This window comes from Callorhinchus milii, unplaced genomic scaffold (assembly GCF_018977255.1).
Source record: "Callorhinchus milii isolate IMCB2004 unplaced genomic scaffold, IMCB_Cmil_1.0 Scaffold4, whole genome shotgun sequence".
Taxonomy (NCBI): Eukaryota; Metazoa; Chordata; class Chondrichthyes; order Chimaeriformes; family Callorhinchidae; genus Callorhinchus; species Callorhinchus milii.
This window is the reverse complement of record NW_024704745.1, coordinates 25,743,828-25,761,607: the sequence shown is the minus strand read 5'-3', so window position 1 is coordinate 25,761,607 and position 17,780 is coordinate 25,743,828. Positions and strand designations below refer to the sequence as shown.

General features: G+C 36.3%; 1 protein-coding gene across 1 annotated transcript in view; it reads left to right on the top strand.

Annotated features, from left to right (window-relative positions):
• myo16 (myosin XVI) overlaps nt 1-17,780 on the top strand; it is a 247,081-nt gene that overhangs the window by 9,717 nt on the left and 219,584 nt on the right. The window contains exon 2 of the mRNA XM_042334636.1: nt 15,459-15,722. Within this exon, the coding sequence (XP_042190570.1) occupies nt 15,459-15,722 (264 nt within the window). The remainder of the gene's footprint in view (nt 1-15,458; nt 15,723-17,780) is intronic.

Genomic DNA, 17,780 nt, shown 5'->3' with positions numbered 1-17,780 from the left:
CATCCCAGCTCGGGTCTAAAATGCTGTACACTGTCCAGCGCCTTGGAACATCCTCCCAACGTGAAAGGCGCTATAAAAATGTAATCTTGTTGTTGTTGTTGTTTTAAGGCTCTTTGAAACATATAAGATTCTTAAAGGGCTGGATAAAGTAGACACTGAGGGTCTGTTTCCTCTGGTAGGAGAATCTATAACCAGGGGTCACAGTCTAAACATTAAGGGCCAGCCTTTTAGAACAGAGTTTAGGAAACATTTCTTCATCAGAGGGTAGTGAATTTATAGAATTCACTACCCCAGAAGGTTGTAGATGCTCAGTCCTTGAACATCTTCAAGGCTGAGACTGATAGATTTTTTAAAAATAGAGGGATTAGGGGATATGGGGATAGGGCAGGTAATTAAAGTTAGGTCTGAAGATCAGCCATGATCTTATCGAATGGCAGGGCAGGCTCGAGGGTCTGAATGGCCTACTCCTGCTCCTAATTCCTATGTTCTTATGATCTTAAGGTTAAAAAAGAACCAATAAGGCTTTGCAATTCAGTACTTTTACTATTTGGGTTTTTAATATTCAAACCTGTACATTTATGAAAAATTATATTTTGCTGCATATGTATGTGAAACAAAGGATTGATTTATAGTTAAGTACTCAAAATGTAGATTTAAGTTCAAAATCTATTTGCAATATCTGTGAACTTCAAAATGTAATGTTTAATGCACACCCTTAACTGTCCAGAAGCTTGGGATGTCCTTCCAAAGTGAAAGGCACGATATAAATGTAATTTGTTTAATATTTAAAAAAAATTAGATTGCACAAAATGTAATTCATAACTTCTCAGATATTGCTTATAAGGTCAAATATCAAATGTACTTGATGGCTTTAAAGATTTTTCATTGCTTTCTCTTGGGGAAGAGACTTTGAGATCAATACTGAACATATAATGAAACATTAATAGATTTAAGCTGCTTACCTCAGTTATTTCTATAATTTTTGTTTGATTTCAAGTCATAAATAAATGCTAATAGTCATGTGGATATGACATTATTTAGGATTTAATATTGTATGATTTAATCGGCGATGGTTGCCAATTGCAATCCTTTGAGCTCAAAGCTACAGTCAAACCAATAAAATGTTTTGCATGGTGTGTGTAATATAGTGACATATGATCTGGAGTAGAATACTTGTCCTATCATACCTACTTTGCCATTTCATTACTATATGGGAGCTCGTTTTTTATTTCATTGTCCCATCTTCTATCCATATCCATTGTGGAGTCCTGTAGCTCAGTGGTTAGAGCACTCGCTTTGCAAGTGAGAGACCTGAGTTCAATTCCAGGCAGGGCGAAACCTTGGGCAAGTTTCCTTACTCCACACGCCTAATAATAATCCCTCCAAAAAACCAAAACAATAATTAAATTGGTCATTTTCAATCTACGACTGTTTGTGGGACATTGCTGTGCGCAATTGGCTGCTGCGTTCGCCCACAAAAAAAAATATACAGTCAATTCACTTTACAGTGTGTTCTGTGAAGCGCTTTGGGACGTCCTCCCGACGTGAAAAGCGCTATATCAAATGCAAGGATTATTATTATTATTATATCCCTTACTTGACAAGTTTCTATTCTCCCCTTTAATTATCTTGGTAAATTTTACAACTATGCTCTTGAAGTATATTCCATATTCTCACATATTTGTGTGACGAAATGTTTTCTGGATTCAAATTTAATCAGTTTACCTCTAATGTTAAGAACTTGTTCCCTAGTTCTATATCCCTCTATTGGAGGGGAGAGTCATTTGTTTCCTACTTTATTCTTTAATATTTTAAACACTTGCATCACATCCTGCATTAACTTTCTCATCTTTAGGGAACATAATCCAAGTATAGGAATATATAAACTTGTCCAAATCTTTTATTTTCAATTCAATTGTTGTAGAGATTTCTTAAAGCATAAACAAATTAAAATTGTACAAACGACCCAAAATTCAATGTGCAAATTAAATCATTTAACTTAATCAAATGAGCCTTGTTCCAATGAGTTTGACATTGTTCATACTGAATCAAGGTGTATTAACAGTCATTGGGGAAGATTAGCTGGCAATTATATGGCAAATTCAGAAGGGTCTGGCCCCATCCCTTGGAACACTATCCCACAGTCCCTCACCTCAGCCCCTCCCTTGACTCCTTCAAGACCAGTTTCAAGACCTTGAAGTAGATTAGGTGTCAACCACATAATCTGGAAGTTGACCCCATGTCTGTGGATGATATTGCTCTGAGGGAGCATGTAGATGAGGAAAAGAAGAGGGCCAAGGATGGAACCTTGGGGTGTCCCGCAGGTGACTGGTGGGGGTGGGAGGAAAAAACATTTGCCGAGATGTATCGTTGGCGGTTTGTTAATAATGGACTCGAAAGTGCGGTTTTACATCCACCTGAACAGGCAAACAGACAGCGACTTCCGTTTTTGTTGTAGACAGACCTGTGGGTTGTTGTCTAATGCAACGGCAGCACATCTGATAGTGTAATGCTCCCCCCAACTCTGTATTGGATTGTCAGCCTAAAATATGAGCTCAAAGTCTGACGGATCCTGAATCCATAACCTTTTGACTCAGAGGTTAGAGTGCTAGCAGTTGAGTCAAGCTCACATCTTGTACACAGTGAAGATAGGTTAAAAAATCAAATAATAGATTATAATCTATCTTTACAAATCTAATCTTTGCAGCATTTATTGCTGAACAACAGATATTCCTACCCATATTTGAACTAAAAATTTCTTCTGCGTTTTCTGTCGTGGAACTCTTGAAGTCGTTGTATAAAGTCAATACCAAATTGAAATAGAAATTGATTTTTTTTCAACCTGATTAACTGCTGTGTTTACAAAATTACAAAACTCAGTTGGAGAAAAATGGTTACAAAATTACTGAGGACAGTGTATTGGAGAAGCTGATTGATTGATTTCTACATACCTCTTTTGAAGAAAGATTCACAAATCACATCTGTTTTCATTTGAACAAAGAGTTAAAAAGGATCATGATCCAGGTTTTCAAACCAGTGAATAAGCGTAAGCCTGGTAAAGTCTCAAACTTCATTAACAATGATGGGGTTGGAGTTGAGAAGGGGAGAATACTAAAGGTCTAGTCAAAGAGGTGGAATTTAAAGACGGATAGAGTGGGGAGAGGGAGGGAGATCAATAGGTTAGGCACATAGAGCAATTAGGAAACAAATCAAAGAATCAGTATGAGTCCTTTTTCTCAGGGTTCTAACTGAGAATGCTGGTGAATGATAGATGACAAGCCCAAAACATTGTTTAATTGATAAGTTTGCAATAACCAGAAGGTTTACATTTAAATTGCATGAACAACCCATAGTAGTTGAAACCAGACTGGAGCATAATCCATATGTATTTTGTAAATTTAATAATTATAAATTGCAGGTTTTTTGCTGCATTTTAAAGATATTTATGGAGATTTTGATAAATGAGGTGATGCTAAACACGTCAGAAATGTGTTTAGCAGCACCTCACTTATCAAAATTTCCATCAAGATCTTTGTCCTTTATTTAAATAAACTGACAATAGAGAATACTCAAATCTTGCTGATTTACGAAAAGGCAAAATACTGAATGACCAGCACGATTAATATGTTGGTACATTGGATATTTTGTTGGTATCGTATATTGCCATCTCATGACTATGCATATCAGCTAAACTACATCCAGTGAACACTGTTATGCATGAATTCCCCACTGCATATGTTTGTAACTCTAATGATTTTTTTCTTGCCACCAATCTTATTCAGCGCTGTCTTGGACATCTCAGTGAGCGGTTAACAAAATCATCCAGAAACAGTTTAATTAGACTGCCTGAAATGAAAATCTGGCCAGGTTCAATCACAGCAAGTGGTCGTAAATCCACACATCTGCAGATCTAGATATTGCAAAGGCGTTTCAGTGTAATTCAGTGGATAGCAGTCTGTGTCTAACATGTCTGAAGATAGTCACCATGGAGCCACTGATGTGGTAACATTAAACTGGGTGCCCATTTGTTCAACCAATCCAAAAGCTAGCTCAGTGTTGCAACAACAGAGATTTTACTTTCACTCACAAGCTTGAATGGAGGACACGTCTCCTATCTGGAACAAGTTTTCCCTCAGCTTACTTTAGCTGCCTAGAAAGAGAGGGAGATGAAATCTGACCAGGGCAGTCAATTGCTTCTTCATTCATCCTGTGATTATCCAAGAGGTGGTATTCACAGTATTTGTGGAGCTGTCTATATTATATTACGCTGCCAAACCATGTAGCTAAATAATGACATCTATCTTCTGAATTTGTTTAAAATGTGATAGTTTCACTCAACAACAACAACAAGATTACATTTGTATAGCGCCTTTCACGTTGGGAGGACGTCCCGAGGCACTGGACAGTGTACAGCATGTCAGACCCGAGCTGGAGTCAGGGGGGGAGAAGAGAGGGGAGGAGAAGGGGGGTGATCAATGGCATGGTCAAAGAGGAGAGTCTTGAGACGGGACTTGAAGGAGGCTAAGGAGGGGGTGAGGCGGAGTGATTGGGGGATGGAATTCCAGAGGTTGGGGGCAGAGTGGCTGAAGGCTCTCCCCCAATGGTGGGGCGGGTGGGTCGGGGGACGTGCAACAGGCCAGAGCCGGCTGAGCGGAGGGAGTGAGTGAGTTGGTAGGAGATTAGGAGGTCGCAGAGGTAGTGTGGGACGAGGCCATGGAGGGCTTTGTAGGTGAGGACAATGTTTATAAATTCATGTTTATAATGATATTGTAGTCATTTTGGGTGAAGAAGTCCCGTTGATCAATTTGATCTCATTGTTCCAGAATAGCAAAATTGCAGCATCAATCTGTTTCTATTACTTAAATGAGTTTAGAGACCTGCCCAGGGGCAAAGTAAAGGTTTGTTAGGCGTCTTGAGTCTGAATCTAAAAAATGTTTGTGAATGGGCGGAGAGCTTGTATCAAGGCAAGAGTGTAAACCCCAAACATCGCCTCTTAGCAGATCTATTCTATCCAACAAGAGAAACTTGCATTTATATAGTGCCCTTCACTCGGTGAGCATCTATTTCACAGAGCTTAACAGCAGTGTGCTTTGACTCCGAGTTGCCAAGAGAGGGGAAATGATTGAAGACATGGTTAAAGAAGAAAGTCTTCAAGTGTGATTTGAAAAAAGCCAAAGAGGGGAGCAAGGTGGAGGGATCCAAAGATACATGTGCCTCCTACCATTAAAAGTGTGGTTTTGACAAGTTCAGTGCATTTTTACTGTTAATTAGTTGTAGCCTTTTCACACTTGGGAACACGTTTTTATAGTGCATTGTGATATGATCTTCAGTTGTTAGAATAGGCTTTACTTATTGGCTGATTGTTGTCACTTTATCTATTGCTAAATTAAAGATGGCTGTCAGAAGAATTAATTGAGGCAAGCAATAAAATGGCTATTCTTAACTTGTCAAGTATCCTATTCTCATCTTGTGAGGATTAAATGAAACTGAATGTAAATAAACTAATTAGAAAACACAGATAAATAAATCATTGTGTATCACTGGATACGGTTACATATTTAAACCCTGTGATATCTGTATTCACTTCAGCAGCTAAACTGGGAACAGTAATAGTAGAAAGAAAGAACTGCATTGTTTTGTGTCTTATGATGTTGAAATGTCTCAAAGTAGTTCACAAGTAATTGCTGTCAAGTGTAGTAACTGGTTTTATAAGTAATATAGCAGCTATTTGCACTAAGCAATGAGATGACTAATTAATCTTCAGGATACGATTAGAAACATAGCTTAGCTTCTAGTTTGTGACCTAGTTTAACAGCTAAAGTAATGCTCAGACATTGAGCCAAGTGATGTTGGCTGTTTGTTTAGAGAAAAACTAATCTGCTTCATCATCTAAATTTAAGTTACAGAAGTGAGCAATGAATTACAATGGAACTGTGAACAGGTGGATCCTTAAGATCGCATGGCACTATTTGAAAAAAGAATGAAGTTTCTCCCAGTATCTTAGCTAAAATTCCCCCATATAAAATTGGTCACTCAGTCCATGGCTGTTGTGGGACATTGCTGTGTGCAAATTGGCTGCTGCATTTGCCTGCATTATACTTTACATATATCCTGTGAAGTGTTTTGAGATGTTATCTTGATGTTAAGGGTGCTAAATCAAATGTATTTCACAGTTTCTTAATGATTTTCTAAGATCACAATTTTAATCATTTTTGCACAACTGCATAAAGTTGCTCCAGTCAGGATATCACTCTTGGAAGAGCAATTGTTTTTCAAAGAGCAGTGCAGAGTTTCATGATTGAGTGATACAAGTAAATAATACATTCCAACCAATAACTGCCACAATTGTTCTGTGTTGTGATATGCAAAGAGTAAATGAATTATAGGTACAATTGTGAGTTAATGCACCATTCTTCCAATGTCTTTTGTTTCAAAGACTTAAGTGTACTTGACAACAGTATTTTTCTTTAAATGCAAACAGGATTTATACCAGAAGCTGAATGAATTAGTAGTGAACCAAAACATAAAATTTAGGTAACATAATCAGTAATGCAGAAGAATGAATTCAGTTCAAAAAACCATTGTCAGTATCTTAAGAGATGTACTAAATTGGATCCAGCACCATATTTTTCTGCATAACAGAAGCTTGGCTAATCTTATCCCTAGTGTAATTGTTCAAGAAGATCTTACCCACCAATAGTATTAACTTTTGAGCATTAATAATGAAATAGTTTGTCTATCCTAATGAAGTATGATGATCATTCTTCCATCTTGTTTCTTAAGCTTTTGCTCACGAGTATGAAAAACTCCTCAGATATCCATAGATCAAAGCAAGCCTTCTCTAAGTAAGACTTGCCTCAGAATAGATTCTTTATAATCAAAACTGCTACAAGATATTTAGTTTTTACTGTCCTTATTTGCAATAAATTTGCAATAATTTGCATGCAGCATTGTTAATGGATATTGGGGGCCAAAAAAGCACTGATCTGAAATATATTGCAAAATGGAACTAAAAAAGCACCTTAGGGAATAAAGTGTGTTTCATCCAGGGAACTCCAGAAGTGTTACACTGACCTCTCTGAAACCCTTAGCTCTGAACTGGGATTGCCACGGAGATGAGATCCCATGAGTTGGCTCTATGTGCATAATATTAGAAATTGCTTTATGTGACAAAATACCTTATTCATTTTTGAAGCATCATTCACACTGCAGCTATACAGCCAAGTGCATTTTCAGCCTTTCCTCAATTGAATTACAAATTGCTCAGGTTACACTTTTAAAAACTCTGACATTTTCAGATACATCTGGAGATCATATTTTTGTTTCAGTTCCAATAACTTTAAAAGAGAGTTTAAGCAGATTCACTAGCTAACTAATATTTATAAATTATCAGTGAGCCAGCAAAAATTGCAGTGGCCTTAATATTGTAAAAGGACCTCGGAACTATCATTTCTGCAAAAGATTTAGAACAGTTCTAGATGGTCAAAAAGGCTTGTGCCCTCCTATGTCCTTGTGTGTATCCCAAGGTCACCTTCTGCAATCTCTGGGGAGTTATTTTGAAGTTACCTCGCCGTTGCAGGATGATCTTTAATTTTTCCATAATGTGAATGCATAAATAAATTAAACACAATAAATCACATTAGCAGAATATAATTATAATGGAATATTACCAGTGCATTATTAATGACTCCGATGGCATTTTATGCCAGTGAAATGATAATGGGTTCATCACACAATCCGGTGGCATGAAAGTATTCGTTACTGCAAAGTATGTTTTCCTTCTTCTGCTATTTCAATTTTATTCAATTTCACTCATGCCCAATACAAATTATTAATTTTCAGGTGATAGGTAATGAAAACAATTGAACTATAGGCTAATGTGTAGCACAGTGTTAGTTGAACTTTTTTTTTAACAGATACCCAAAGGGTGTACATTGTTTAGAACTGTTTAGAAAACTCTGGCCACATCATTGATGTGTCTGCTGTTTCCTTTGATCTAGAAGCCGACTGGTACACTAAATGACAGCAATAAGCTAGCAGTAGTATTTTGTTACAACAATTGGAATGTGTACAGAATACATATGTGTATGTATTCAGATGTACAGTATGATAAGAGTGTGTGTGATGTGTGTATATAAAAATAAACAAGCGCATACGGCATAAGCAAATCATAAGAACAAAGTATACTGTTGTCACGTAAAGCACTATAGACTTGTTTCTGCCACTTATCAGAATCACATTAATATAAGACATCATTCCATAGTACAGTCCACATACTTTTATCTAGTACAGTGTTTGATAAAACCCTAGATAGCACATTGCTATACCGTGGACATTGCATCAATTTAAACACACCATATTTGTTTTCCAGAATCTAAATTTGGCATTTATAGTCTGCCTCTATATTGTAAATTATTATTCACGACCCTTTGCAAGGACAAGCAACTTAATTTATATTCATAGTATGATGACTTTTGATGTTTAATCACAAAATATATAGTTCATTAAACATTCATCACAAATGTTCTACAATAAAATCCATCATGTGAACATGGTCAGTTTTCCCTATAACACTTGTTTGATGATTATAATGAGACTGGACTATTTGCAAAAAATGGACATGATGTGCATTAAAAAGTAAAATTGCTTCTTGAATGGAATATTTGTGGTAACATTCATTGTTTAACACAATATTGGACTTGCTAGACTATATATCAGTGTACATATAACAGATAGTGGTCCATTACTAACAGGAAAAACAAATGATTGCCTGAAGCAGATTTTTTATATAACTTAATTTCTTCCAATGTTGGTCAAAGACAATTTTCTAAACAGTTTTCTATGACACTTTCATTGTATTGTTTCTACATTAAAAAAACAATGTAGACAAATAAGTTAAGGCATACATTTTTAAAGATGGGTCAATAGCTGGCTGACTTAAGCATGTGTGGATTTAAGAAAAATTATATTTTTAATTTTTTTTTAGTATGATTTTATATCGTGAAAACCAAGTACCTTGATGCTTTGGTTTGTGGACACAAGTGCAATAAATGACTTATGTGCCAGCTCACATGAAGCTGCCAAAGATCCAGCCCAATAAATTGTGATTTGATCACTCTGCTACAGGGTGAATGGGGAACTAATAATGCTTTAAAATCCAATAATAATCCAAAGTCATGTGGAGTTCGAGAATTCCTTGGAATGAATACATAATGTGGTCCAGCAACAATGTTGGTGGCAGTGAGATATGTATGACAGTCTTAGCATATCGAGCTTATGCTGTTCAAAAATTGAATCATACAATAAAAGAAATTACAGCACAGAAGGAAGTAATTCCCCAGCCCCATCAAGTATTTGCTGGTGCAACCTGCGATTCCACTGGAATTGCATATTCAGTCCCAATGCATGGATATTGTTCATTTAAAAATATACAGTCACTACACATCGTGTGGAGTCCTATAGCAAACTGGTTAGAGTACTCGACTCGCAAGCGAGAGGACCCAGGTTTGATTCATATTGAAATATTAATTATTGAAGTTTCCTGACTCCACACACACACACACACACCTTTGTTTACCTAGCAGTAAGTAGGAACCCATTTGTTAGTAGATTGGTGGATCGCTTTCAAGGAGTAATAATGCCTCCAAAAAAATTAATAATGTGGTCACTCAATCCACGCCTGTTTGTAGGATATCGCTGTGTGCAATTGGCTGCCATGTTTTTCCGACCAAATTAAACAAGTAATGGCATCATGAGGGATGCTTGAAACGTCTGCAAGCACACAGTGTATGTAAATGAACTATTGCTCCATTTGCAATGGCTCTTTGTTAATAAGTGGGTATCAGATATCTGGATGCATTTGATGTGCGTATGAACATGGTTAATCGCAGGATTTCAATGGACTTGATGCTGAAGGTGGCAAATTCCCAATGTTATCAATAGTTCCTTTTTCTTGCTCCACAGAGTATGAAGGTATCCAACACATGGAGCCATATAAATCAACCTAATAGGAGGCCATTCAGTCAATAATGTTGATGTCTCCATCAAGATGACAACTTGGCTCAGTTGATTTCACTCTTGCCTCTGAGTCAGAACATTGTAAGCTTCAAACACCACGTCAGGACTTTAAACTCAACAGTCAAAGCTGATACTCCAATGCAGTACTGGTGCAGTGCTTTGTGTTAAATCCATAACCAACATGGATATAAATATAGTTTGAGCAAAATATGCAGTTGTGCTTGAAAATATCCAACTTTGATCCATATGTCAATAGGTATTGTCATTTTCACAGCATTGAAATCTGATGTACAGTAGCAAGGCCCTACTGGTAATGTATATGAACGCCTGATTGTTATATTCCACTTTGTTTAATTTGTCTCACCTGTGTTATTTCTCCTGAGCCATGCTGGTTAGAAACTAATTCATTGGGTGAATAATGAATATCTCATAATGAACCTTTATTTGACTCTCTTTCATAATATTTAAGAGTAATAATCCCTTCAAAAATAAAAATAAAATAATAATGATAATTTAGTCACTCAATCAATGACTTTTTGTGGGACATTGCTGCGTGTAATTGGCTGCCAGTTTCATCCACAAAATACAGTCAATTCACTTTACAGTATGCTCTGTGAAGCACTTTGAGACGTCTTGAGAATTTGATAAGGCGCGATATCAAATGCAAGGATTATTATTATTTTATATATTTTATTTGTATGTTGCTGCGGTCAGAAGATTCTTGATGGGATTCAATACCTTAAATCCTGCCCTGACTGAGCTTAGCTAACTCAGCCTAGATGACAAGTCAAAGTTGCCACCTTCTAGCCTTATGACAATGCTTGCTGGTTGATAACTTTACCCATTGAGCCATAAGGGCTATCTCACCTGAGTTTGTAAAGAATTCAGGAATGTACTAGTATTTGAGTTAAAAGTTTTAAACATCCACAATAATGATATAATAATTAAAATATAATTGTAATTAAAATATGTTTCCTAAAACAGCCACTACACTTTACAATAAAGCGCTTTGAGATGTCTCAACAATGTGATAAGGAGCTATATCAAATTCAAGAATTATTATTTTATTATTATTATCATAAATACCCTGTCAAATGCTTTGAGATGTTTCAACAACTTGATGAAGCACTAAAAAAAAGTAAGGATTGTTTGATTACTATTATAGAAGAACCTTTATTTGACTCTCTTTCAATAAAGATATTTAGCAATAAAAGGCAATTTTAAACTAAATAATACATTTTGTTGGATCAATTTCTAAATATATTTATTGATGAAAAACAAAACATTATCTGGCCACTTGTCTCATTGAACAAATAAAGATCTCATCCCCTTAAAGATCCCATGACACTATTTAAAAGAGAAAGGAGTTTCTCCCAGTCTCCTGGCCAATAATTCCCCAAAATAAAATGTTCATTTGCTTCATGGCTGTGTGTGGGATATTGTTGTATGCAAATTGGCTGCTGCATTTTGCCTACAAATACATCAGCACTACTTCACAGCAAAATACTGTAAAAACACTTTCACATGCCTCGACATTGTGATGAGGCACTGTATCAAATGCAAGGATTATTATTATTAAAAATAAAGGAAAACATATTTTGAAGAATCACTTACATGAGTTAATGTATTTGTGGATTTACTTAGTGTTTAACTTATCTGACCAATTAAAATGAATATTTACAGAAATGTGTTTGTGTTTTTGTGGAAAAAGATGTGCATAAGTTAATTTCAGAATCATTTTCATTCTGTTGTTAAAAATAGCCTTTAGCCATGAAATCAGGCATTAAATTGGCTCAACTAGCAAATACAGGGAAATCATAAGAATCCTTGGGGAATCTTAGTCATTTTACCCTCCCACCAGGGATTTTCTACATGGATTTTCCACTATAAATTATTGGTTCTTTAAACGTACTTATTTCATCATTTATTTATTCTTGCTTTGTTAGTTTTTAATTAGTTTGGATATTCGGTATCAGCATAGAGAAAATGTTTGTTCACATAAATAATCAAAACCAAGTAGCATCTTTTGCACTATGGAAGTCTTTCTCGTAGATCTTGTGTTGTACATTGGAAAATTAAACAAGCAATGGCATCATGAGGGATACTTGAATCACGTGCAAACACACAGTCTATGTATATGAGTTATTGCTCCATTGCAATGGCTCTTTGTTAATAAGTGGGTATCTTTTATTTGCATGTTGCTGTGATCAGAAGATTCTTGATGGGATTTAATAGCCTAAATACTGCCCTGACTGAGCTTAGCTAACTCAGCCGAGACGACAAGTCCTGTGGAGTCCTGTAGCTCAGTGGTTAGAGCACTCGCTTTGCAAGTGAGAGACCTGAGTTCAATTCCCTGCAGGGCGAAACCTTGGGCAAGTTTCCTTACTCCACACGCCTAATAATACTCCCTCCAAAAACCAAAACAATAATAAATTGGTCATTTTCAATCTACGACTGTTTGTGGGACATTGCTGTGCGCAATTGGCTGCCGCATTCGCCCACAAATATAGTCAATTCACTTTACAGTATATTCTGTGAAGCGCTTTGAGATGTCTAGAAGACGTGAAAAGTGCTATATCAAATGCAAGGATTATTATTATTAAGTCAAAGTTGCCACCTTCTAACCTTATGACAATGCTTGCTGCTTGGTGACTTTATCCATTGAGCCTCAGGGCTATCTCACCTGAGTTTGTAAAGAATTCAGGAATCTGCTTGTATTTGAGTCAAAAGTTTTTAATATCCATAAGTATGATATGATTTGTAATGAAAATATATTTCCTAAAAATATACAAGCTGCTCAATAAACTGTAATCTATGATTATTAATGCTGGGATGTGAAAATATTTCACTGATCAAATATTTTTCCTAGTAATTTTAGCAGATCAGTGATTCAAACTAAAATAAAAGTAATGGGGTTCCCAGTTTAAACAATTAACAAAATGTTTGCTATATTTAGTGGTCAGCGCTTTATAGAATTCAGTACTTTCTGAATTATACATTCACAGCTGCTTGTTTATCTGCAAGACAACTCCATTTCTATATCTGTTCTGTTATTCTTCTGTTACCCTATAATGAAAGTGGCTGAACACCTGTAGAACTTGTAGTATAGGTTTAGAAAAGGCCGGCTAAAACTGACCCCACTCAAGAAGAAGAAAGAAAAGGACTTAACACTTGCTGTTTCCTGGGCTAGAAGAGATATTGTCTGTTGGTTATACTTGGAATGTATAAGATGTATTTCATTCAGACTGTGCCTCAGAGCTGAATTATAGCTACACTTGGGTTCAGTACACATGAAAGGCTAATGAAAAGTTAGCCTTTAATGAAAAATTAGTCTGATATTGATGGTGAGCTAAGAAGTAAGAACAAGCATTGTCATAAGGTTAGAAGGTGGCAACTGGTTGTGCAAAATGGCGCGTTTAATTTATTATTAAGGTGGGTAGACATCTATAACATTATGGTAAGGGTAGCAGTAACTACTCTTAGTACTACAGTCACATCAATGAGTACTGTATGATTGTACTGTATGAGTGCTGTAGTGTATCACCACTTTGTCAGGAGATGTTCCGACAAGTAATCATGTTGTTAAAAGCTTCAGAATAATTGAAACCAACACAAAATCAGACAGTTACCTGACAGCCTAAACATTGTGCGTAGTGTTATTAGTACAACAGCAAATATAGAACAATGCTTAACAATGAGAAGTAAAGGTTTCTTACCTGAATCCTCACAATAATCTAACATATAGAGGTGATCTAGTTGAGAAAGGAGGAACTATAAATACAATTCAAGGATTAATGGAAATTACAAAGCCATCACTCGACCATCACTCAGATCGTATCATTTGAAAGTGCTCACAGTAAACTCTTGAAGGTTCCACGTGAGAATGTAATGGAATGTAATAGCATTCTTTCTGAAGTAAGACTATGATTTTCCCCGACAGTGAACACTGCACAGATATTGTACCGGTGTCCAGAGCCAATTATTTTTGTTGGCTTGGGTACTAACCACTCCTAGAGTTGAAACTCCACACACAAGTTGAAATCTGTATTACCAAAGTGACATTGCACTTCAGCTGCTCTTACTGACCATGTCTTCCCCTACTTATTGAGCATCAGATGGGTCACTGTGTCATAATTGATCATGATGGAACATGATTGAGCACAATGTTGTATTCTGAGCCACGTTAAGCATGTGTTCCTTAGCTGATCATAAAACACCTTAAAATAGGCATTGAGAGATTTGCTGTCCAGGCTATCTCATCTTCCGGTCTGAAAGGAGAAGCACATGATTATAAGTGAGGCTGAATGAAGACCACTTTGATCCATTTGATCTTATCTTTCCAGAAAATCTACCTTGCTGTTTCTCATTCCAACATCAAGCTATTCAGTAGTTTGGATGAGTTCAGTGTCCTGGCCTCTACCACTCTTTGTAATCACCCATTTCAACTGTAAAGCAGATACTTCTTTATGTTTCCAAAATTGCCCTTCAGAACGCTGAACATGTGTTCTCTTGTTCTGCTGGCTTTCACCTTGATTTAAATTACGTATCCCATTTAGCATTGTGTATTCCTCATTATTACTCACTCTGAGACACAACTTTTCATGGCTGAGAAAGCTCAGCTTATCCAGCTGTTCTTCAAAACTCACTGCTTCAACATTGGGAATCGTCTTTATTGTTTCCTCTGCAATGCCTCTCGGACCTGGATAACATTCTACCATCACAGCAATCGGAACTGTACAAAACAACAGAGCTCAATATAGCTTAAGCATAACGTTGAGGGATTTTAACTCATCTGATTTGGCAAAATTGCCTAGCATCCCATTTGCCTTGTTTATTGTAGCCTCATACTGTTTTGTCATAATGAACGATGAGTCAACTAGGACTCCTAGGTGTCATTCACCTTTCTCCGTGTCAAATTGTACCTCTCCATGAAGTACCTGTGCCTATTATTTCTTCTTCAATATGCAGTACTTTCCATTTGTCGGTCTTGAACTTCATTTGTCAGCGTACCCTGTCAAGTTCAGGTTAAACTAGCAAAAAAGTGCACGTTTCTGAGACAAAGGTTAATTCATTCAATGGTGCTTTAGGCATTTGGGTTTGATTTTAACTGTAGGTTTGGTTAAAGATCTCTACTACATAGTTTAGCAAATTATGAAGAAATTCAGAAAAGTGACATTATTAAAAATTACAAGTGTTAGGTAATTATGAATCAGTATTCGTTCAGTTTATATTTTAGTAGTTACAGTCATCGAGACATTCATTTTTTGCTGATACTGCTTAGTTTGATTTTTTTATACATAACTCAAGAGACAATTAAATGAAAGGTGAATTTACTGATTTTGATGGCAAATGGACAAGTGCATTTTTTCTCTGCTAGTTGGTAAGTTTACTGATGATTGGTTGTCACTCTTGATATGATGCATTTAATTTGTCTTATTCAGGTTGCTTCCAGCTCTGTAATGTGTTCCGAACACATGACATGGAAATCGACCAGTGTTTACTGGAGTCCCTCCCTTTAGGACAGCGGCAACGACTGGTGAAACGGATGCGTTGTGACCAAATCAAGGCTTACTATGAGCGTGAAAAGGTTCTCCAAAAACAGGAAGGGTACAAACATAAACACAAACATGGCAAGAAAAATAGGATCCATTTCAACTCCTCAGACATGATCCAGGATGCAATTATTCGACATGATGATAAAGAAGGTAAGGAAACCTGAAGTGTGATGTTGGAATTACGTACCGAAAAACAGAGTGTGGTCCATCTCCAGGTGCTATTCAGGAATTGTTAGACAACATTATGTTTGGAATTAGTTTTACGATATCTACTTGTAGAGGTTTCAACTAGTTCTGAGACAACTAATTTGTTCTACAATATGTTCTCTCGGTCCATTTAATTGCAATTGGTTTCAACGTTTGGGTGAAAAATGTAATGCTTCATAATAGATTTGATGTATTCTGGAATATGGTGTTATCAAATGCAATTTTCAATCAATCACAAAAGGCCATGGGTGCCCAACCCTCCTGATTGACTTTGGCACAAAGGTTGGGCATGTGTCTGTTTGGTACTGAGTCAGTGTCCTGAAATATGGTCCCTGATTCTTCTTTGAGGATTCTAAATAAAACAAAAATCAGATCAGAAAGTATTGTTGTGGAAGGATTGTATACATATTTTTATTTTATTGCCTAAACTGTTAGAAATGTTAATTGTGCATTTAAAATAAGATGAGAATTATCTTAAAATAAATAGTGCATCCTGAAGCTTAGTATCTCATGCTTCTACTCTCTTTAAGAAAATATCCATCCTTTGGATGAGACGTTAAACCAAGTTTGTCTGTTCAAGTTGACTTTAAACATCCAAAGGACTATTTGAAAAGAGAAGGCAATTTCTCCCAATTTCTTCCTGGCCAACAATCCCCCAAGTAATAAAAACAGAAGTCACGAACACGCAGCAGGTCAGGCAGCATCTATGGAGAGAGGAAAGTCAGTTAAATAAGTTCAGGTCGATGACTTTTGTCAGAACTCTGACATCAGATGCTGCCTGTCCTCCTGCATGTTCCCAGTGACTCCTGCTTTTATTTCAGATTTCCAGTATCTGCAGTATTTTGCCTTTCGTTTATTGTTTAACCCCCAAGTAACATTGGTTATTCATTTCATGGCTGTTTATGGCACACTGTGTTGCATAAATTAACTGCCAAGTTTGCCCACAAAACAGAATCACGGCACTTTACATTACATCTGTAAAGTGCTTTGGAATGTCTTCCCCACATGAAAGGCACTATACCAAATGTAAGAGTTATTATCATTGGATATTATCTCTACTGGGCCTTTGTTTAATTGTATAGTAAGGAACTATACTTTTGCTAGCTATAAAGTAAACATTAGCATGCTGGATTTTTAAATTAAGCTGTTTGCAGCTATGACTATGAAAAAAGCTTTTCAGAAGTCATTAGAATTTTACAACACAGAAGGCTGCTTCAGCCCATTGTGCTTGTACTTGCTCTGTAAAAGAGCTATGTATTTAGTCCTATTCTCTAGCCTTTTCCCTATGGTCTTTCATAATTCTCCTTTTAAGATATTTTTCTAATTTCCAATTAAAAGCTAATCAGGATTGTGCAGATACAGATACGGGTTTGGCACTTCTTAGATGAAAGGCCGCAAATACAATAGTGATGATCCTCTGCATTTTTTCTGGAGAATTGAAACTAATTTAGAAAGCCATTTTGAAGTATTTGTTCATTGTCACACTAATAGGGCTTATTGCTAAGACATCATGTATTGGGAAAACAGTTCATTACTTTATTAGGTACTTTTTTGATGGCAATTATGATTTTATTATCGGAATATAAATGTACTTTATAATGGCTTTCTGTAACAGAAAATAGCATAGTTATTCTGTTCTATTATAGATGTCTTGTTCACTGTCTTCTAATGACTACTGATATCCATTGTTTGTGTGAACTTTGTTTCTTAATTCATTAGCTCCCATTAAACTGCAATGTGTATATATATGTCAGTAGCACTTTAAAAGTTAAATACATAATTTGAATTAAAAAGACATTCTAGTAAATGTGCAGGTTAGTCCTTAGCCAATTGCTAAAAGTCAAGGAGAATATGAATTACTAGATACAATGGAGTCTAAAATGCGAGACTCAGATGATGATTTATAACTATTGAATCTGGAATCCTGCTCGGATGTTGTTGTCCTGTCAGGTGCCAAGGCCACATTCCCAGATTGGTGTTAAAGCAGAATGCCATGAGACA